The 24,464-nt window shown below is 34.9% G+C and overlaps 1 protein-coding gene across 1 annotated transcript; it reads right to left on the reverse strand.

The window, feature by feature from the left end:
• Positions 1-2,421: 2,421 nt before the first annotated feature.
• Positions 2,422-21,269, reverse strand: LOC141813926 (HVA22-like protein k). The gene is made up of 8 exons (XM_074701935.1): positions 21,167-21,269; positions 16,845-16,903; positions 14,992-15,089; positions 7,146-7,197; positions 5,959-6,022; positions 4,039-4,134; positions 3,516-3,588; positions 2,422-2,798 (listed from the first exon to the last, which is right to left on the reverse strand). The coding sequence occupies exons 1-8, from the start codon at positions 21,197-21,199 to the stop codon at positions 2,659-2,661; spliced, it is 615 nt and encodes a 204-aa protein (XP_074558036.1). The 5' UTR covers positions 21,200-21,269; the 3' UTR covers positions 2,422-2,658.
• Between the last annotated feature and the right edge of the window lie 3,195 nt (positions 21,270-24,464).

The following is a 24,464-nucleotide window of genomic DNA, read 5'->3' on the forward strand; positions in this document are numbered from 1 at the left end:
AATTCATTAATATACTCATTGAATAAATTTAGGAGATTTGCTTAGTCAGGAATTTTTATTTGCTCACCTCTACATTTATTTATTTATGCCTCAAGATCATTTTTGTCATGTTGTCAGCAATAGTTAAGTTGAATTATTTGGGTGTGTTTAGGACTAGGCAGGTGGCTTGATGAGGTTGTGCTAGTTTGTTACATGAATCAACACGATAGAATTGGTTAGTTTAGGTTAAATGACTCGTTGACCTAATATAGAGGTGGACTTAGAGGGCGAGAGAAGAACAACATGTGAAGCAAGCTTATGAAGTTTAGTGCATTTAAGATATCGGAGATTTGATATGAGGTGTACTTTGAGATGGACTTTGAAAAGTAAGGTACGAAGGATGACGATGACATGTGAAGCAAATTATTGACTTTAGTACATCCGAGGTTTCAAAGACATGACCAAAGTATATTCTAATTTTTCGATTTATCACAGATGATCGTGAAGTCGATCGTGTGGATAGGGTGACAAAACCTTTTTATAGAATAGGATCATCCAAAATGAGATGGACTTGTAAACAAGGAAAGATGAGTGACACATAGAGCAACCTTGTAGAACTTAGTGTATTAAAGGACCGGAGACCTGACACGAGGTGAAATCGAGGGCAAAGAGAAGCATTGACAAAGTTGATGACCTAAAGATATGAAAGTTGTGATTGTAATCTTGGATTTTTTTTGCTTTTGGACATTATATGTTTAGCTAAGTAGATGTAGACTAGCTAGTAACATGAAGCTTCAACTGAATTGGTAATAGGTCTAGAGTCAGTGTGTGACTTAGTTGGATCTTAAGACTTCACTTAGGTTTAAGGGGGTATAAACCTAGTGAAAGTGGGATCACTGGCTTGATTTACTCAACAGAAGATGGAGGTCAGCTAATTAGACAATGTTGTCATTGGTTACTGGTGATCCTGAATTGCTTTACACAAGTTAAATTGCTTAAATCTGTCCTTGATTAAACAACCAATACAAAATTTGCATGTGGAAAAAAGTTATCTTTAGGGCATGATTGAGTTAATTATTATGGGATAGACTTGTTGCAGTGGATAAAAGTCGAATCTCGACGAAGCCGAGACAATACCCTCTTCCGTAGTGGCCAACTGCAGCTTTTCAATTTACCTCCTTACATATGACCGTGAAACTAACTATATAAAATCGCTGGAATGACGAATTTCACTTTTTACTGTCGTAAGTGAAAAAATGATAAATAAAACAAACCATATTAACATTGAAAATATATTTGTGCATAAATAGTTAAATTATTATTATTATTTTTGAAAAAAAAATGGGACAACCAAAATGAACATACACGGATAAACAAATATATTTGTATTGTTGTAAATAGATATTTTTGTTAACTCTGTTATTAGCATTGCAATTCAATAGATTTTATTTTTAAAGAAAAAAGGGCTATATAAAAGGATGTGAATCCAAATTTTGTTTTGATTGTACCTAAATTTGGCAAATTTCATGCACAACTCAAGCTCTTCAGAGTTTTTACTGAGGGATGACGCTTAAAATGATATTAAAGAGTAACATATGCACTAGTATCCACATGTTTTAAATTCAATTAATGAGAAGCCCCAACGTGTTTAGGCCGTTTAGGATCCATCAAAACTTTTTAACAATTTAGCGCACAATACTAATCTTGGATACGATTTTCAATCATTATAAGTGTAACAACTTCGCTCCACAATTAGTGTTTTAGGATTATCCTATTGAAAAAAAATTAATCTGCAACGTAGTACCTCGGAAAAGTGTGAATAGCTCGTTGCTTCACAATTAGTGTTTTAGGATTATCTTACTACTGAAAAAAATTAATCTGCAATGTACTGTAATTAGGAATCGATCCATCAATGCTTAATCGAAAATACTTTAGCGTTGCACTGTAGCCTTAAGGTGAATAAACTCTCACTTTTGAAGAACGTAAAAAGGGACAGATAAGTAATCTCCGCTTCGCCTGAGATCACTTAATCCCTTTCCACCTCAACAACATTTAGCCCAAACTGCTTCACCACATGCCACAACACAACTTCGCCACAAAGTTAGTGTCAAGGTTAATGAGCACCCATTCACGTTGTACAATCAGCTCATCCTTCAACAAACTCAATTGGACTCTTGATTGATTGATCGATCAAATCTAAATAGAAACTTTACCTATCGCCACCGAAGGCCTACTTCAGACGAATTAAACCCATTGCTCCGTTCAAATTGGCTGAACTCCTAACAACTTAATCTCTTCTTTAGCCAATTTCTCCAAGGTCTAAGCTAGAGTTTTATAGCGGCAATAACTCAACCTTGACACTATCCACCACTGTTTTATGCTCCAAGTTAACCTAGGTTATACTTTTCAACCACCTTAATCCACCTTTCTTGAAAACAAGTCTTGAACAAAAAAGAGTCCATCCTGTTTATAGATCTAAATCTGTCACAATTACACAGAGATACATATGCTTCAGTAGGCAGATCACTCAAACCATAAACTTGTTGCAAAGCCACAAAAATTCACAACTACCCAAGTGAAAAATATGAACAGGAGAAACATCAATAATGCATAAAAGTTTTGTTTCTAATTATTCTAACTACACACTAACCTAAATGGAAACTCTCCCAGTGGTAGGCTTCAGTTTTCAGCCTCCAATTCAGAATCGGAGTTGGAGACTAAATCTTGGCTTTGCGGACTCGTTTGTGCATTTCGAGACTCAGCAGTGCCTGGTTCGTGGATGTGCGCAGGACTGATGATATCCTTCAAAACCTTGTTTGCTGAAACATATTCACATAGTAAACCTCCAGTCAATTGCGGTCCAAAACAATTAGATCATAGAGCAAATGAAAAGCAGTATTTGAAAAGGTGCGCTTGTGAACACACCATGTCAAATGAAAGTTATAACAAATACAATACTATAACATTGGTTACAAAAGCCACATAAGATAATTCCCTACTTAGGTTACAGTTTAGGGTTTAGGTAAATCACATATGCAATGTAAATAGACTAAGATGCTCCTCGTAAGATAGAATGCAATTGTCAATTTGCAGTTGTTTGACATCTGATGCATGATGGTTGAGAGGCATACATGCTATTTAGGGTTAAATTGTTAGTTGAACTATACTTAGCTACAATACTTGGAACCAATAAAATCCTTGGAAGAGACCCAAAATAGTTAATCATTCAACATCCTTCACAACCACGAAAGCAATCAAAACCCAAAATAAGATCAAGTTGCAGTTGTTTGACATCTAATACATGTGATAGAGAGACGTAAACACCATTTAAGTTTATAACTTGTTTGTCAAATTAGTATTAGCAACAATACTTGGAACGTGGAAATCCTCAGAGAATCCCCCAAATAGCCAGTCACTCAACATACTTAGCTGTCGAGAAAGCAATGAAATACACATCAACCTTCTTTTTTTTTTTTTGGTGTGTTACTTCTGTATGAAAAAAAAAAAAAACAGTACAACTGAGACAACACAATTACCTGTGATTGCGCATCTCACAGCCACAGCCTTTGTGAATTGAATTTCTTGTTGATGGTTGCTAATGAACTTCTCCTAAAAGTTACAAACAGATAAGAGTTTAATATCATATGACAAGCATTTACAAGGTATTCTCATGAGCAAGATGTACTGAGAATTCCATTTTTTGGAAAGCTTAGTAGACAATGAACAAAAAAAGAGCAGATCATGGTTGTCATCATCACATGTAGATTGTTTGATGAAAAATAAAACAGAAGGATAGACTTTTTAATTCACAAAAATAAAGGGCAGCAGATAAATCATAGAAGGTAACTACATCACCCAAGAGATTGATATAAATATAGTATATAAAGTAACCAAAGCCATTAAGATATCAAAGCTTTACATAAAAAGGTTTTTATTCTACTGTGCACATTCATCAAAATTTATAAATACAAAATTGGCTTCCAATATCTTGCAGCCTTTGCAGATCTATAGAGAACTGAAACTTTACCAACCAAGATGAGTTACGACAAAATGACGTACAATTTCGTGGGACAAGGAATTCAGTAGGTGATCAAGTGTATCTTGATGTTTCTGTAAGAATGGTCGAAGGTATCTTGCATACAAATATTTTGAACCCTGAAAATGGAAACTAAATCACTTCAGTTACACTTCAAATAAAAAATAGAGGAAAAATGAAGTGAAAGCATACAGTTTGTATCCTCTGTGCATTACATGAAGAGCACACAGGAACGAAGTTAACAAAAAAATCAGGTTTCTCAGAGTAATGAACATCTTGTAAAACGAATTAGTGATGCATAAAGCTTAATTATTCTACTGAGCCATGAAACTTTTGATGGATAACTACACAAGAAGAGAGATGAGGTGATGATAACATAGAAGAGAAATTCATGGGCAACTTGCAGATTCTTAACTATCATCAATCCATGTTTGTCCCATCATTTGGGGTTCAGGTACATAAATCTTATCCCTTCATTGAGTGCTCAATGCAAGGCTAGATCACTACCAAGATAAATCAATTAAGTCATTTTTATTAAATTGATTAATATTTTCTTTGGTTCCCCTCCATCCCTTACGCAATCCAATATAATAGGTTTAACTCTTCAAGTTATAGAATCTATTGGTCACTATTAAACATATTCAATCCATCTCAATTTAATTTCCATCATTTTTTCATCTATTGGACCTATACCTAATTACACTTGGATATCAGCATTGTTTTGTTTTATCCTTTCTAGTAACTACACAACCATCTTAGCATTTTCATATATGCAACATTACCTTTTTGTACCAAACTACTTGGTACTTTGATCCATAAAATATGAAAGGTGATACAAAACTTTTATAAAACTTTCTGTTTCAAAGATTTTTCTCAGCAACTCAAGCCTCAAATTTAATCTAATAATACACTCATCCATTAACAAAATATCTACAAAAACACACACACCAAAGAGATTTTATCTATATCATAATTGGTTTATTCATCTAGCACTAATGTAAGAGGATAGATACCAGCTGACTATGCAAACCTACAACTATTGAAAAATTAGTTATCAAACACCCTATAGTTCTAACACTAGTAACAACATTATCATGCATATCTTCCATCACAACATTAGAATTTATTATATATCATTTTATTCTCCAAAACCTACTGCAATAGTTGTCCAGCGACAATAAAAGATTTTTCAAAGTCAATTAAAGTCAAATAGATAGAAGGATTTGACTTTAATTATTATTTTTCAAAGTTAATTAAAGTCAAATCCTTCTATCTTTTGTGTTTCCATTAGTTATCTTATTAATTAAATAAAACCTATAGTTGATCTCACAAACATGAAACCAAATAGATTCTCACAGATATTTATGGCATACCTTTCCCTCCTCTCTAACGTTTTCCAAAATTTCACAGTACAACTCATCTCTATGACTCCAGAAAATAGAGATGAGAAATACAAAACAAAGATGATCAAGTAATTTATAGACAAACTGTTCCTCTTTATCTGAAATGTCAGAATTTTTGACCTTCGTGTAAGTAATGGGTCTTCAAGAAAAGGATAATATGTAAGATGAATAGAGAAGAGGTATATGCATTTCTAACCCTCCAAGTTACATAAGTGAAGTTCCAGTTCCATAGGGGATATAAATTAGTTGGAACTAGTAAAATGAAAAAGAGCTCAGCTGAAGAGCTGAACAGGAACTTTGCTATTCATATAAAAAAAAGGGAACCACTAAATTATTTTTAAAAGACATTTAAACCAATCAATGACAAAATTGAATAAAATGACCGATTATATACTGTAGTTCTGTAGCCATTTACACAAATTGTTTATGGAAGATTATTATGTCCATGTTCCAGAGCACATTGTTTGTGGAAGTGCTAAATAAGATCATTTCATTAAAAACTCATATTAGGATATAAATATTTTGTTGTAGATTGCTTACATGACCCGATGGAAACTGGAGCCAAACAAGGCAGGCAAACTTAATTTGGTAGTAGAATGGACACCTGAGAAATGAAAAGAATAACAAAATTGAATAATCAACTTACAAATGGTGGCAAACATTTCTTTGAACTTAAAAAGGCTGAAAATATTAGTAGCAGACAAAGATGTTAAAGTTAACCATTAATGTTAGACCAATAATTTATAAATTGGGCCCTTCCTAAGGGCTTATGCTAAATGATTCACAGACTCAATTCTTAACAGCTACGAAAACTCAATATAATTTCACTCTTCCAGTCAAATATGAGAGAAAATGGAAAGTTTCTTAAATAAGAATTCCTGTTATGCATTCATCAACCAATGGCTGCAAAGGCCAATAATTAACAAGGCATCACAAACACGATGTCATTCCCAAAACTTAGATCAAAAAATCTACATACATACTCCGAGTATAACAGAAGTTGCCTATGAGCATTCATATTATGTATGCATCAATCTTTTGCTGAAATGCAACTACTTTGAAAAATTCATATCTCAGATAAAACAATCACTCCACGGTTCTGCCATACAATACATGTGTTGTTGAAACAAAAAATCATATAAGCTTATTATAACCCTTGGCAGGCAAATAACTGATATGACATCTGAAAAACAAGCATATCCTTCCCAAGTTTAGGTGTAAGGATCTGCATACATACCCTGAGTGTATCTAATGCATAACACTGCATATCTCTATGCACCAGTTGTTTATAGTCTTATCCCTCCTTAGACAAGCAGTCTAAGGCTGCATGATCAACAAATATGAGTCTAAGACGAAAGGTGGAACATGATAATAGCACCTGAAGGCTGACATTCCTTTTGCCTAGAGGGTTAGTGCATATGGGTGTTATCCAGTAGAAATCCAGCTGTAGTATTTTCTCTTTTTTGTTTTTACAGAAATACCCGCAAATAACAAAAAATAGAGAAGGAAAAATGAGACAATGCATGATGTTAAGCTTTCTCAAATTTGCATCATGTATCAAACAAAATGCTAAATTATAGTTCGCGAGACTAACTGATAACAACATTTTTGGAAATATCATGAATATTAACCACAATGAACAATTGTCATCAATAAAATTTTTGAGAAAACTTCCTATATTATGGTAATAGAAAAGAAAAAAACTATTTTTATGCAGAAGAACATACCAATAAAGAACCTTGTCAGAGACGGCTTCAACAAGGCTAAACGATCCATACACTGTGATTTTTAAAATACAGAATTTAGGAAGTGTCACTAAATTAAGCAAAGGATATACCTAAATTAAGAAAAACATAATAGATTGGTAACAAACAAAGAGGCTCTGAGTCAGGAAAACTGAAATCCTAGTTACACAGTAAAATTCAACTCAACTAGAAGGATTTCAAATTACAAAATATTGAAGAGTGTACCAAAAAAATGTTAGTAATAAAAACCAAGAATCAAGTAGCATCAAAGGCATCACTTCAAGCAAAATGAAATCATGATCAACCAATTGACAGATGTGGACAATCTTACTGATGAAAAAGAATTGTTCAAGAAGGTGATGACATTCATCATAATACTATAGGCATAACAATGAAAATCTTAAGGATTTATTAAGCACAAATCAGTGAGAGTGCTTATTTATTCTAGAAGAATTAAATTCTTGGACACAACCATGGTGAAGAAATTCAATCAACCAGAAGATAAGCCTCAAATTTTTTTAAGTTAAGGTGGTTGTTAGGAAATCAATTACTACTATACAAAAAGGTCAACATCGAGGTTTCCTTAGCAAACCAGGAGTTAACCATTGATTTTATTTTATTGTTCTTAGATGAAGGCGATGCTCTTGGGGCAAAATGGTTATGGACTAAAATGGTTATGGACTTTAGGTTATATACCTATATTTCTCCCCTACAGTGGTACATTTTATGATAAAAGAAGTCAAATTTGTATTAAGGTCAAAGGATTTGATGGTGACTATCACATCTATCAGAGGCCACTATGTGGGGCTAAGAAGACTATCACAGTTTCAATATTCAACTTAGCAGTGTTGAAAATTAAATTAAATTTTGTGATATTGAAATAATGGCGTATGTGGAGTTAGTGTGTTGATGAGGTGGCGAATAGTGGTGGTCATGTTGCATTAATGAAATGAATGGGATAAAATAGTGAAGTTAGTGGGTTTACATGGGTTATGTTAAGTAGGCTATAAATATGTCAATTGTTTGTAAAAGAAGTAGATAAAAATTTGGAGTTTAGTGTTTCCTTGTTCTTCCTTTTCCACATAAGTGAAATCTTTCTTCCACAAACTTCTTTTATTTTTCCAACAAAGTGGTATCAGAGTCATGTCGAATGGAAGTATGATTCCCTTTCAAGTTCCAATACTCAAGATGAGTAACTATGACAATTGGAGTATCAAGATGAAGGTACTCCTTGGAGCTCATGATGTTTGGGAGGTTGTGGAGAAAAGCTAGTCAAAATGAGTCAAACGATGAGTCAGTACTATCTTCTACTCAAAAAGATAGCTTGAAAGATTTAAGAAAGAAAGACAAAAAGGCTCTCTTCCTCGTTTATCAAGCCTTAGACGATGATGGTTTTGAGAAAATCTCAAGTGCTACTTCAGCCAAGCAAGCATGGCAAAAGCTCCAAGTCTCATATCAAGGAGAAGAAAAGGTGAAAAAGGTACACCTTCAGACATTAAGAAGTCAATTTGATGCTCTTCGTATGAAGGAAGGCGAGTTGGTATCCGATTATTTTTCTAGAGTGTCTACCATTTCCAATCAACTAAAGAGAAATGGTGAGAAACTAGAAGAAATAACTATTATTGAGAAAATTCTTCGATCATTGGATTCAAGATTTGATAGTATTACAACTATCATTGAAGAGACCATGGATCTACAAGCAATGACGATAGAGCAACTCTTGAGTTCATTACAAGCCCATGAAGAAAAGAAGATAAATGAAGAGATCACTCAACAACTTCTTAAGACGTCTCTTCAACCAACTAAGAAGGATGAAAATTTCTCTAACAATAGAAGCCAATGTGGAAGAGGTCATGGATATGGACAAGGGTGTGCTAGTGAACAAGAATGGGGTTCCAATAACAACAATGAAAGAGGAGAAAATTCAACAAGAGGACGTGGAAAAGGTCATACAAACTCGAGGTATGATAAATCTCAAGTTAAGTGCTACAATTGTGACAAGTTTGGTCATTATGCTAGAGAGTGTAGATCATCTAAGAAAGTATATGAAAGAGTAAACTATATGGAAGAAAGAAAAGAAGAAGATGACACCCTATTGCTAGCATACAAAGATAATGAAAGAGGCGAAGATACAATGTGGTATCTCGACACTGGTGCAAGCAATCATATGTGGAAAAAGAAACATGTTCATAGAGCTTGATGAATCAGTTGGTGGCAATGTATCATTCGGAAATGAATCAAAGATCAACGTAAAAGGTAAAGGTAAAATTCTCATCCACTTGAAGAATGGAAAATATTAATTTATTTCGAATATTTACTTTATGTCAAATATGAAAAGCAATATCTTGAGTTTAGGACAACTCTTGGAAAAAGAATATGATATTCACCTAAAAGATAGCATGCTCTTCTTGAAAGATGATATTGGTCGCTTGATTGTTAATGTGTCTATGACAAGAAATAGAATGTTCTTGCTTAATATTCAAAATGATATTGTCAAGTGTCTAAATGCTTGCTACAAAGACACTAATTGGCTATGACATCTTCGATTTGGGCATCTCAATTTCGGAGGACTAGAATTGCTCTCAAAGAAGGAGATGGTGAGAGGATTACCTTGCATCAAACATCCTAATCAATTATGTGAAGCATGTCTAGTTGGGAAGCATTTCAAAAAAAGCTTTCCAAAAGAGTCAAGTTCAAGAGCCCGAAAGCGCTCATACACACGGATGTTTGTGGCCCAATAAAGCCAAGTTCACTTGGTAAGAGTAAATATTTCCTTCTCTTCATAAATGATTTTTCTCAAAAAACTTGGATGTATTTCTTGAAGCAAAAATCGAAGGTCTTCGACGTATTCAAGAAATTTAAGGCTATGGTGAAAAAGGAGAGCGGCCTTGAGATCAAAGTCATATGATCTGATCGAGAAGGAGAATTTACTTCAACAGAATTTCAAAAATTTTGTGAAGCAAATGGAATACGACGACCTCTAACAGTTCCAAGATCTCCTCAACAAAATGGAATGGCAAAAAGAAAGAATAACACCATCCTTGACATAGCAAGGAGCATGCTCAAAAACAAGAGGCTGCCAAAGAAATTTTGGACAGAAGCAGTTGCATGTGCAGTATACTTAGTCAACCGGTCACCAACAAAGAGTATATGGTGCAAGACACCACAAGAAACATGGAGCAAAAGGAAGCCTGGAATCTCTCATATGAAAGTTTTTGGGAGTATAGCCCATGTTCATGTGTTTGACGAATCAAGAAGCAAGTTAGATTATAAAAGCAAAAAGTTCATCTTTATTGGCTATGACACCAACTCAAAATAGTATAAGTTATATAATCCAGATACTGAGAAGACAATCATCAATCATGATGTCATGTTTGACGAAGAAGAAGAATGAAATTGAGAATCTCAAAATGAAGACTACAACTTCTTCCCATACTTTGAAGAAGAAGATAAAGAACAACCAAGGATGGAGCAAATAAGAGATGAGCATATTACTCCACCAATAACACCGACTTCAAGTACTGAAAGAAATTCATCTACATCAATTTCATGTGAAAGAGTACAACATTTTAGGAGCTTACAAGACATTTATGAGGTAACTGAGAATCAAGATAATCTTACTCTATTTTGTCTATTTGTCGATTACAAGTATATGGATTTCCAAGAAGCTATAAAGAGCAAAAAGTGGAAAGATGCAATAGATGAAGAAATTAAGGTGATTGAGAAGAATGACACATTAGAAATAACTTCACTCCTGACGGACACAAGACAATTGGCATAAAGTGGGTGTACAAAACAAAGAAGAATATCAAAGGAGAAGTTAAAAGATACAAAGCAAAATTGATGGTAAAGGGTTATAGTCAAAAGCTAGCATTCACTATAATGAGGCATTTGCTCCCGTTGCTCGATTAGAAACAGACTAATCATCTCTTTAGCAGCTCAAAATAAGTGAAGAATACATTAAATGGATGTAAAATCTGTTTTCTTAAATGGAATTCTGAAACAAGTCTATAATCAAAAACCATCATGTTATGAAGTCAAAGGACATTAAGACAAAGTTCTAAAGTTGAAGAAGGCTCTCTGCAGGCTAAAGCAAGCGCCAAGGGCATGGAATAGTCGTATAGACAGATACTTGCAAGAGAAAGGCTTCATCAAATTTCTTTATGAGCATGCACTTTACATTCAGAATAAAGATAAAGATATTTTGATCGTCTGCCTATATGTTGATGACTTGATCTTCACTGGAAGCAATCTAAGTATGTTTGAAGAATTTAAAGAAACAATGATTAAGGAGTTTGAGATGACTGATATTGGGCTCATGGCATATTATTTGGGCATCGAAGTGAATAAAAGGAAAGATGAAATTTTCATCCCACAAGAAGGTTGTGCAAGAGAGATATTAAAGAAGTTCAAGATAGATAACAACAAAACTCATAAACACCCCAATAGAATGTAGAGTTAAACTATCAAAGTATAATGAAGGAGAAAGAGTTGACCCAACATTTTTCAAGAGCTTGGTTGGAAGCTTACAATACTTGACATGAACAAGGTCTAATATTCTTTATGTCGTTGGAATTGTTAGCCGCTATATGGAGGATCCAACTACCACGTATTTTAAAATCACTAATAGTATTTTGCACTATATTAAAGGTACGAAAGATTTTGGATTGTTTTATTCATCATCTAACAATTTTAAGCGTGAAGGATATAGCGACAGTGATTGGGATGGAGATATGCAGAGGCGGAGCTACTAGTGGGCCAACCTGGGCCATGGCCCAGTCTTCCTAAAATATAGGAAAAAATAGGATTAATAGAATTCGGATTTAAAACCCGTTAACCCGTTAGGAATTTGTAAAGTGTTTCCTCTCCCGAATCGTGATTTCTCCTGCAGCGCGATTCCTCTTCCCCTTCGCAGCATTTCCTTTTCTTCTTCCGCCCGAAATCGTAATCGGCGTGACTACGCGAGGTCTCCCTCTGCCGCAACCGGCAACTCTCCCTTCTCCTTGAGCGACGACCACGGTGAATCGGTGATTCTCCGTCGTCGTTCTCCATGAAGCAAGCCGCCTGCTGCCGTCACGCTAGGGTTCACGAACAAACGAACGCCCTCTCTTCTCCCCTGCCTACTCACACCGCATCTCCCTTCCCCGCGATCGCCCCGACCGTCGTCGTCTTCGCGCTCTGGATCTCACTGTTCGCAGCCCAGAGATTTTCGCCTCCTTCACCTGCGAGAAAAGGGACAAAGGTGAGATCCTGTTTAATTTGGGTTGTTGCTATTGTGTTGGAATTCTGAATTTGATGGAGTTTACATTACAGATCGATTTGGGAGATCGATCGGTGAAGATTGTGATCGGAGGAATCGCGGCAGAGCGTGATTAGGGCTAAGCTAAATGCTAGGGCACGGATCATAAGTTTTCTTTGGATCGGCAGCGAGGAGGAAACAGAACTGGAATCTGAGTTGTATTAGGGTTCAAACTAAGGTAAGCTTTATTATGGTTAATTGAGTCTGCTTAGAATTACTATTTTATTAGGTTGCTGATTTATTAGTTTCTTGGATTGATCTATTGGATGGTGATCTGATCGTGGGTGTTTGATTCGATTTAGGGTTGATGCTCTATTAGATTCTTGTTTGGTTGGGATTAGTTCATGGCTGTTGGGATATGTTTATGGATTGAATTTGGTTGTGGAATTGATCTGTTGATGTTGGAATTTTTAGTTTTGTTGAATTGATTGGTTGATGTTGAATTGGTTAGTTTAAGGGTTGGTGTTAAAAGCTTGATTCAGTCTTAATGTTACCATTTATTGGTTTGATCTATTGAGATAGGTTTGTCCTATTTTAGATTGGTCGATATAATTCAAGACTTCAAGAATTTGAAGATACGAAGAGCTGATCTTTAAGCATTTCTTAGATAATTGTTTACTTCTTAAATAATTCAAGACTTCAACTTATTTTTTATCAATTTGTTAAAAAAAATTTGGCCCACCCTTCAAGAATCCTGGCTCCGCCCCTGGAGATATGGATGATAGAAAAAGAACTACCAGATTTGTGTTCTTTATGGGAGATATAGCGTTCACTTGGGTGTCAAAGAAACAACCTATTATCACACTTTCTACCTGTGAAGCAGAGTATGTGGCTACGTCTTTACATGTTTATCATACTATTTGGCTTAGAAATTTATTGAAGGAGCTAAATTTACCACAATAAGAGGCAATCAAGATTCGAGTTGATAACAAGTATGTAATAACACTAGCAAAGAATCTACTCTTCCATGATAGAAGTAATCATATCGATATACGCTATCACTATATCAGAAAGCGCATCATAAGAAAAGAAGTGCAAGTGGAATACACACAGTCTCAAGATCAAGTTGATGATATCTTTATCAAGTAGCTCAAATTTGAAGACTTTATCAAAATGCGAAGTTTGCTTGGAGTCATAAAATTAAGTTTAAGAGGGAGTGTTGAAAATTAAATTTAATTTTGTGATATTGAAATAATGTAGTATGTGGAGTTAGTATGTTGAGTAGTGGTGGTCATGTTGCATTAATGGAGTGAGTGGGATAAAATAGTGAAGTTAGTGGGTTTACATAGGTTATGTTAAGTAGGCTATAAATATGTCAATTGTTTGTAAAGGAAGTAGATCAAAAATTTAGAGTTTAGTGTTTCATTATTCTTCCTCTTCCACATAAGTGAGATCTTTCTTTCACAAACCTCTTTTATCAAGCAGTGAGACAAAACCTACAAATATCTCTTTTGAGTCTCAGGGATTAAAGACTTCCATTCAGATTTTTTTTTCAAATATCTGTTAACCCAAAGGGGCTTCTTCCGATTTTCATACATAGCCTTCACATACTTCCTTGCTACCTAAGGTCTTACCTTTATCCATACATAGGAAGGAGATAAATAAGATTGTGCAAGAGATTGTTCAAGCTTGCAATCTCCATCCAACTGTGAGCAGATATTCATTCCCAATCTTCTTTAATCAAAAGAAAGATGAACGATGACAAACATTAGATCACTGTGCACAAACTAAAATCATGCTAATAACCTAGTCATTACCCAATGAGTTGGGAGGTCTTACCTTTATCCATACATAGGAAGGAAATAAATAAGATTGTGCAAGAGATTGGTCAAGCTTGCATTCTCCATCCAACTGTGAGCAGATATTCATTCCCAATCTTCTTTAATCAAAAGGAAGATGAACGATGACAAACATGAGATCACTGTGCACAAACTAAAATCATGCTAATAACCTAGTCATTACCCAATGAGTTGGGAGGTTTCCAAATCAGAAGCTTTTAAATAGGTACCATAGCATATAGATTGCTCCTTGAGATGACAAGGCTTATCGCGATCAATTTGCTACATTTATGTTTATCTTTAGATAAGTAGACTTGTCAACAAGATCAAACATTGTCATACATTTTTATTCTTTGAGCAATCAAATAAGAACTGAGGTGATGAGTTATAGTGGGGAAAAGGGAAAATCTTGTTAAAAAGCTCCACTTTATATCCTACACAGGACAAGGCAAATAACAAAACTAATATCTTCCAGACTTCACATTCAAGCCACAGAATATGTAGTGTACTATCAAACATTGTCAAGTACAAGCAGATATCCAGGATATTGTGAGAAACCTAAGTACATCACTTAACAATGTGAATCAACCATTTCTGTAACAATAGTGAGGCAAAGCTAGGAATGAGATATCAACACCTTCTGAACCTAATTTGGAAAAAACAATTGCAAAACAAGAGAAATTGGGAGTAACAAATAAACACATGTAAGGAACATAATTTCCCAAACCTGAGATAGCAACTATTTACCAACCTGCCCAATACAAAAGCCATTTTTCTCGTTCATTCTGGTTTTTATTCTCTATTGCCTTGAAAGTAGAGTACAATGGCAAGCCAATCCCTATTGTGCAGCTGCACAAGCAAAACACAAAAGTTGGAACAATTATAGTGATACTTCTCTAAGAAAAGAACACTGATCATCCAGTCAGCTTATTTTTAGTAAAGTGCTAAAAACCAGTTAATCATTTTGATGTAGCAAATAGAAAGCAACATCATACCCCAATATAAGGAAACCTCATTTCAATGCAAACTGATATCACAACAGAAAATTATTTTAGTCATTCTAGATAAGGGTGACCTAGTGCACAGGCTACCATTAATGCAAGATTGACAAGGATAACCATACGGTCTTTAACCCTATAAGCAAGATGAGGAGCTATTATCAACTACTTGTCTAAACAATCCATCTAATCACTTGAAAAGTAATGAAGAACAAATATGTGCTCCAAAAGCTAAAATCATGTTAATAGAAGAATTAAACTAGCAAATCTTAGCTCAAAAAAAAAAAACAAGCTGCGATAATGACTATTTCATTTTTTTAATATAAAAAACTGGCTTGATAGAATGGGAACAAGGAAGTGTTATGGAGCAGAGCATCTGTTCCTATAGTCCCACATGAGTGAAACATCTTAGGCATGCTTAAGAGAGAAGGGATTCCCCTTCTCAACTGGTGGCTCATGTGGGGATGGGTATTAGCCAGTTTTGCTCCTTAAACAACACAATATGAGAATAACTTGGTTTATTTGAAGAACTTAACAAAATAATAACTTAATTGAAGAAGAGAGACAACTGTTACACAACTACATATGTTCTTCCATGATTCCAATATATACTTTGGCATCACAAGAAAGACATGAAAGATTTAGAAAATGCAAGACATTTTTTCTTCTAAACACATTGCAACCCAAGAGCACCTTTAAAGAACCCAGTAAGAAAGTTCAAAGGGCTTATTTCTAACAGGGGAGAATGATACTCAATCATAACAAGTAATGAAAGTAAACTAGTGATATGACAAATGAATTTCTAGCATTCTGGAGCTACCAAGCAAAAATTGTGGTTTCTTGGTCATGATAAAAAATTAAAGTTCCATTAAAGAGTGTTTCCACATGGTAGAACCTCCTCAGGGAATATATGATTTTCATAATCCTGAACCTCCATCCAAGCATGAATACCTTCAGATACTTCAGCTTTTGGTATACAGCCAATGTAAGAACAGGAGGACCTAACAACAATTTAATAACACGGCCCAGCCCCCAGTTTGGTGGCAATCCATTAGGCAGTTCTGATACAAATGAATCATTTTGTACCCCTCCAATCATGTTTGCGCCTATGTTCAAACCAAAACAACCCCGGACCCCAAAAGCGGAATGAAAGAATGCTTGCTGGCATTCAAATAATAATAGTCAGCTAAAGCAAGTTCACACCCTTTGCTAGACTTGCCTATCTGAACAAACACACTCAGACAGTCACATCTGTCTGGCTGCTAAAGGAAGAGTTGCAAGACAAGAATTGTTAGGTACTGGTTGTCTGTTTTGAATATGCCAATTGTTTGTTTATTGATATATGTATCTCAAACATGACAAAACTTAGTTCTTAAATCCTTAAGAATTTACCTTGTCAAGTAGAGGCATTTTATTAAATACAAATAGGCCTTTTAAGAATTTAGAGTCAACAACTACAATTTGAAGGAGATGGAGTGTTCAATTTTCAAAGTAGAATCACAAAGCATTCTAGTCTTCTGTTCATATCCCAGAAATTTTTTATTTTCTAGTATAAAGTGAACCTATGTTACTCTTTGTAACCACACCAAGTAGAAGTGAAACATACCAAGCTGCCCTAGTAACGATGTTAGAAGTAAGTGGGCAAAAGAGCACCCGCAGACCAACCTGCACAGATAATTCATAAGCTTAAAATTGGAGTACTAAACCATAACAATTTATTTGATAATTAGGCAATAATCATGAATCCTAGCTACGATTGAATAAGGCATCCAAGTTCATAACACCTTGTCAGATGCAGGAAGAGGAAATAGTGAAGCAACTACAAGTTTATGTACCTATCGTATGCAACCTATATTGGTTACTATTTCAAATCACGTTTTATGTTATCAACAGGATGGTTAAACCAAAGTTCTGTCCTTATATTACACAAAAAATAATTTTCTTAAAATTGTGATGATTATTCTAGGTTCAGATATGATTCTAGTATTTTGGCCCCCACGGGCTGGTGCAGATAGTTCCTGTAAAGATGTTGTTGTCAATAGGCCTGGGGTCGAATCCCAACGGAGATGGAAATGCCCCACTGGTTGCCTCAACCCTTGCAGTCGCTATTGTTGGTCCTCCGTGATTTACCCCCTTCTAGGTAGTGGAGGGTCACCCTTGAGGGGCCGCCAAGGTGACGATTTTATCTTTTTAGCTAACAATAGTATTTTGATTGAATAGTTTAAATATCATCTTGCCTAATTTTAGTTGTTCAATTTATTGACCACTAAACCATCTACATATAAGATATAGTTTCTTTAGTAGTTCCATTAACTTCTTTAGTGAAGGAGACTAGCTTCATCACGTGACAGGGAGATCATGTTGGCAGAGAAAAGATAATGAGCAACTATTATTTATCATTTTTCTAGGAAGCTATATTATATTAATTTAATTGTTATAATCTCCAGATCATGTATCATACAGGTAGTGGCACTGGCATATCTTTGTTCCACATTTTGTGTAATTTTGTTAATTATGATGCAATTGTAAAATCTGTCTTTCTTAAAGCATCTCTGGCCCAAAAGCAAATGCTATTTGCTATGCTACAGTACAAAATTAATTTGGATATGAACTAAAAATAACATTGTGAATGAATATCAGAAAGCATCTAATCTAAATATCGTAAGTTCGTTTCTTGACAGAACTGTTTAACGTCTTTAACAAAATTATTTGGAGATGTTTGAATTAAAAGGATAAGTATAAATATTTCTTAACCATTAAATTACTAACGAACATTCCTTATTATCCCTTGATTGATACCTGAAAAAGGTGTAATATACTGAAAGACATAAATAGAAAATTGTTAACAGTGGCATGATAAAAGGTAAGTATTTCCACAGAGAAATCAGAATTTATATCAATGCATCCTGCCATGTTGGACAGTTTCAACCACAATTGTGATCAACTGACAGCCTAAGGCCGAGCAGAAAATAAAAAGTATTTGTTGGATTTCTACATGCGTAATTTAGAATTTTATGTTTTACAAAACATAGCAGTGAAGCGTAATAAATAATTTTATCACTAACTACGCAAAAACTCATCCAAGGAAACATATGCATGCAAACATAATCGTAAATAAAATATAAACAACTTTATACTTTTTGAATGACGCAAAGCGAAAACGACATCAACTAGCAAGGTTGTCTCTACTCGTATTCACGCCGAGATCTCCTCGAGACGACTTTCCTTAAGTCACGTGTCGTATCCCTCCTTCGATACTAGTCGAAGGGGGAGACAAGCGATCCGAGAGAGGATCAACGCTCCGATTCCGTATCCGGCGGCTCGAAGCAACTCGACAATATGAATCAGATTGAAGGGAGGGGATTACACCACCGTTCGAAGGTCGTATGGTTCACTGTTAAGAAGGAGCAGCGAGCCTATATGGCGTGGTGTTCCAACGACAACAATTGCCCCGAATTAAAAACCAAAACGAAAGGAAGGAGCGATACCTTTCGGTGGAGAAGAAACCGTTGCTTCTCTTCATGTTCCTTGCTTCCACCGCCAGTTGTAACTTCCTTTGGTTTCGGAATGGCCGACCCTTGAAAGGTACTGATCTTTGAAGGACTAAGGACCGGTGGTGAGCCTTGGAAGGTCCTCAATGGCCAGTGGCAACAAGAACTCCAAGCAAGGTGGCGGCAGCAACAAGAAAAGGAGCAACCTGTTGGGCGGCGACAAGGAAAAAGAAGAAGAGTTTTGGGGCTGATTTAAAACCTAACAATTAGGTTATAAATAACTCTTCATCAGATATATTTATAGATGTTAAATGAAATTTTTTCGTTAAGAAAAAAAACCGAATCTATTAAACCAAACTTCAATATGTTAGCCTCAAGTTTAGTTCACAACCAAATCGGGTTGATTCAAAATCAAACCACCTTTAATTAAAACCAAGTCAATTTGGTAATTAAACCAACGAGGGTCCACTTTGTCATCAAAAGATGTGGTCTATCCACATTTCCTTTCGACAAAATATCTTCCATATTTGTCCTTCGTCTAGTCCAACGAAACTCAATCTCTCTCGATCTGAGAATCCAATTCTCAAACTTATTTTATGTCTCTTGGATAAACTCGTAGTGCGTGTGACCTTATAGGTTTTTGATTTATGTTGGTAGTCTATAATTAACTATTAATTACAGATCGATAATAAGTGACACCTAATAGTACATCATCCCCCAATTAATCGAAAAATCACAGTTGATTCCAGAACCACTTCTGAACCCTTCAGCAGCTACAGTTGATCGTGTCTATGTTCCTTTCACACATCTTATACCCGCTTAGTTCAGGGCATGATCTATGTATCAGTCTCCACTAAGCTGACTACGTCACACCTAGCCTAAACTATAGTTTCTTGTCTTGCAAATTCAAATTACTCAAAACAACTATCTAAAAAGATCATCCTCTTGACGTGTTAATGCTGGTCAAATACTTATGAATAGTAATCCTGACAAGTGGTCATAGGGTATACATCTCTTAATTAAAGAAGTGGTGAATCCTTTGTTGGCTACTCAAACACCTTTGGATATTTGACTTATATCCAATCATCCCTAGTCCACACCTCCATAGAGACGCTTACTTGAGATGTCAAAGTATAAGTCTCCATGACCAAGATGACTTGAATATCTCAAATCAAAAGAAACTTGCACTCGAGCTACAATGAGATCTTCATAGACATTCATAGAAGCATATGAATCTCATGATAGGTCACTTCAATAAACTAGTTACCCTTAATCAACATCCCTATATTAACTCTCAACATTTCAATGTTTCTAACTAGTGAAGATTGGTTGATTAATAAAATCAAGGAGTCTAACATATACTAGTCTCACAGAATTAGAGCTGTCAAACAAACCAACACATGGCGAGGGTGAGCCAACCCACCAGAAACTCGTCATATGACGAAGCGGGACGGGCCGACCCACCAACTTGACGGGTTGGAAACTATCCAACCCAACCTAAGACGGGTTGCAGGTTAGGTGGGCCAACCCATGGGCCTCTCAAAAAATAAAACAATAAAGAAATTATTAAAACTTTTAAGTTTGAATTACAGTTTAAACGGGTTAAATTGAAAATTTTAAATTTGAATTGCAATTTAGACGAGTAAAAGTCACTAGTTCATTGAATTTTCTACTTTAATTTTAAATTTTTTTAAAAAATAAATTTTCTCAATCCGCAAGCCAACCCACACAGGCTACAAGCTTAGGCTGGTCAACTCACCTTAACCTATCTTAAAATGGGTTGATAAAATTTCAACCCAACCCATCTAAATTGTTTGACGGGACGAGCTAACCCGACGGATTCAACCTAAATTGACAGCTCTATATAGAATTGATAATGTTCAATCTCATCAATTCATTGATTAAGAATATTTTAATACGCATATAACTATACATATAGAGATACCCATTAATTGTGATCTAATTATAATTTCTCTTATGCTATATATTGTATTGTGGACCTCATTAATTAAGTTTAAGATAAAATCAAATATACATAGAATGTATACTTAAATAATAATTTTATTTATCCAATAAATAATATAATATTTAAGACGATTGTACACTTCTCTAATATAACAATTTGCATAACCACTTCAAAAACAGAGAAAAGTTAACTAATTGATCTAAATCACATGACTTATAGGTTAACTAATTAATCTATACCACTTTCTGGATTCGTCATTATTGTTCAACAGAAAAACAAATTTAGATTTAACGTGAAAAAAAAAATCAATCCACAAATAAAAATCGTTAAGACCTAGAAGTGAACTAGACCAATTCGCTGGCAGTAAATGAAAAATCGCAGGGCCATGGATCAAAAACGATGATGAAATCAAAATGACGAGGAAAAACGATCCCGATGACTGCAAGTTAGAGCAGGGAATCGACGACCAACCTCGGAAGGGATCGTCGCCGCGAGAAGGGCCATTTTAAGTCTCCGCCGATCGATCCAGAGAGAGAGTCTGAGGGAGCGGAGCGGTATTAACGCTTACGCCTCGTAACTGGGTCTTAACGGCGGCCAGTCGGTCCATAGAAGGTCAGATCCAAAAATGCCTGGAGTGGGCCGCGTTGTCCCGAACTGAACCGGGTCGATTGTTAACCGGGCCGATTGGTAACGCAGTTTCAATTTCAATATTTATAATAAACATTTTGCCCCATCATTTACCTTCATCTACAACCTACAGCAAAAAAAACAAAACTCAGTGTTAAAATGTCTTAAGAAATTTTACACTCTTAACAATTTTTACTACTTATCATGGAAATTGTTATAAATAACTAAAAGGTCATTTATTTGTCCAATCGCTACTTTATTAAGCGATGTAACGATGACAATGGTTAAGGTTAAAATTTTATTTGTGGAACATAGCTGAGTTGGTTACGACGAGATAGAGTTGCAAAAGAGGGTTAAAATTGTTGGGGGCGATTAGCATGGTTAGCTAATACGTTAGAAGAGGCGATGCAAATTTGGTTCTTCTTGAGATTAAGACTTAGACAAACAAATGCAGCAAAAAATTTAAAAAAATTCGTTTCTATTGTATATGATCTATAATCCTTTGATGGATAATTTTTGAAAGTCTCGTTAGCTTTTCCTTTTCAGATGTGAAGAAAGATTTTATAAACTTTCTCAAAGTGTTATGATTGGACTTAGGATGAGGGAGAAAGAGTGTTACTAATGTATTTTGATTGACTCAACCACTAATTAACTAAAGACACTTTTTAATCAATTAAATTGTTGATTAGGACTGTCTTAATGGTTAAATGACTTAAATCTCCATTTAAGTTAAAAATTATCCTCTTATAAGTAAAATTTCTCAACTCTCAATTAATTTAAGAGTCAACATTGTGTGTTTTTTTTTTGCCACAATACCATCTGTCATCGCTTAAATGCGTTCAATTACTCCGCATGTCATCTTCATACTTAATTTGTTCATACTTTGTATGTTCATCTTCACCTATATATATTGTATTCTAAAATTTCTTTTCTTGTAGTCCCTCAGATATTTCTGTTGGTGCAGCAAAAGTGTTTCATGAATTGTGGATTGCTAAAAGGGAGGTGTAAATAGTGACCTATAATAGAATTTAACTTTTTTCTTTTATTGATATTTTAGCAAGGACATACTAATTAAAATAGAAATATAATATAAAAAGATGAGGCATATAATGTAGTTAATTACAACTATTGAGTTGTTAGTCCAAAAACTATGAAAATTCTCCTCAAAATTTCCTTGTCAGAAATGATCTGGAGGCAGAAAAACCTCGTACAATGGTTGATCATAGCCACTAAAACAAACTGAACGAAAGCAAATAAAATCAAGTGTGTACATTCTTCTTCGAGCTTCAGTATTCTTTAATCTGACCATTATACTGACGTGACAGTTCCAGATGCTTGAAGCCTTCCGGGCCCTTGGATTCGTCGAATCCAATCCACTCTAGCAACGGTTCGCTAATGGCTTTCGATGACTCCTTGCGATCCGGGCGTTTGGAATCCGCTGACGTGGACTCCATCCTGATCCGTCTCGGCAATGACTCGTGCTAACTTGGAATGGGTATCCGGGTGCCTAAAATGGATTCAGACACCTGGACACCCGAAATGGATCCGAGACTCCTGAAATGGTCAACCTCATGTTGATCATTTTCACCTCCATTCTATCTTGGTCGCCTTGCACAGCCTTCCTTCCAGCTTCTCATCCCTCAGATGCACCGAGTCTTTCCGACTTGCTCCCGTGAGTGTTTTTCGTTCCATTGGAGTACTCTTCCACAGTTCCTTGTACCTTTGATGCACCGAGCATGTCGGCTCCTTTCTCTTGTCATCTTTCTCGCTCACTTACATCTTCTGCTAAGGTTCGCCATCTGGATTACGTGTGTTCTCCTAAGTCCCTATACACTTAGACACACGTATCAAATATAATCAGGACCTAATTTCAGACTTATTTAACCACACATCAAAACTCCACTATGGTACTAACAATCTCTTCCTTTTTGATGTTAGTCAAACTAAGTTTGAAATTAAGATAAATTACTAATAAAAAGAAACATAATAAAAAATAAACAAGCATAATGCAATAAAAATATTCTTACTCCCAAACATTTATGCCTAATTTCTTAATTTTTCTATTACTTCTCCTTTTTGACAACAGTAAAAAAAATACTCGATTGTATAAAAAATATGATACTTAATTATTCAGACCATAAAATTTTTAAATTTTTTACCATATGTAGATCACAATATCCTTAATCATAAAAAATTAATTTTCACTAAAAATATATTTTAATTAATTTTTGAATTTTTAAAAAATATGATTTTTGTTTGATAATTATTAAAAAATATTCAATCGTTCAAAAAATTCTAAAATTTTTATATGATAGAAGCATATCATATTTTGACAACACAAAATTTATAAACAATTTCGTACCGAATATATTTAAAAAAAATTAAGTAGTCAAAATTGATTTTGAAATTTAAAATAAATTTAAACATACTGGATTTATTAAATATTTTTTTAAAATGAACCACATCTTGGTATTTTTCTGATTTAACCTCTGAAATTTTGATAATTATATTTTGGTCATTTGTATAACTTAGTTGACTTCTCGATTTACCTTCTCATAAATGGTCGTAAAGCTGATCGCGTGAGGTTGTTGGGTGGCCGATTTCACTATGCTTCCGTTACGCCACTCTGATTTCTTCATAATCCAAGATAAAAAAAGTCGATGAAAATTCAACCTTGGGTCGAGAAAGGTCATGTCACTCTAACGATCATTGAGCATAAAAAATAGAAGCCTTCAACAAACAATGGGATTTTAATCGATACGAGAAGGGTGAATTGAACATCATTGATGGATTATTTTGAAGACGTTGAATTTCGACGGGAAATTAGAACAAGGTTCAACCGACAAATAAGGCAAATGAATCAAAAAGAACAAATTCAAAATAAATTTAAACATATTGGATTTATTAAATATTTTTCTGAAATGAACCATCTTGGTATTTTTCTGATTTAACCTCTGAAATTTTGATAATTATATTTTGGTCATTTGTACAACTTAGTTAACTTCTCGACTTACCTTCTCATAAATGATCGTAAAGCTGATCGTGTGATGCTGCTGGGGTGGCCGATTTCACTACGCTTCCGTTACGCCACTCTGATTTCTTCATAATCCAAGATAAAAAAGTCGATGAAAATTCAACCTTG

Source organism: Curcuma longa, chromosome 20 (genome assembly GCF_044706935.1).
Source record: "Curcuma longa cultivar G26 ecotype Majalengka, Jawa Barat chromosome 20, ITB_CL_G26_1.1, whole genome shotgun sequence".
In the NCBI taxonomy this organism is placed as follows: domain Eukaryota; kingdom Viridiplantae; phylum Streptophyta; class Magnoliopsida; order Zingiberales; family Zingiberaceae; genus Curcuma; species Curcuma longa.

Coding starts and splice junctions, on each gene's coding strand:
- LOC141813926 (XM_074701935.1), bottom strand. CDS start 21,199: ATGGCCCTTCTCGCGGCGACGATCCCTTCCGAG. Junction 4,135..5,958: donor TCCAGTTTCCATCGGGTCAT/GTAAGCAATCTA, acceptor TTCCATTTTCAG/GGTTCAAAATATTTGTATGC. Junction 2,799..3,515: donor TGTGAGATGCGCAATCACAG/GTAATTGTGTTG, acceptor AATATGTTTCAG/CAAACAAGGTTTTGAAGGAT.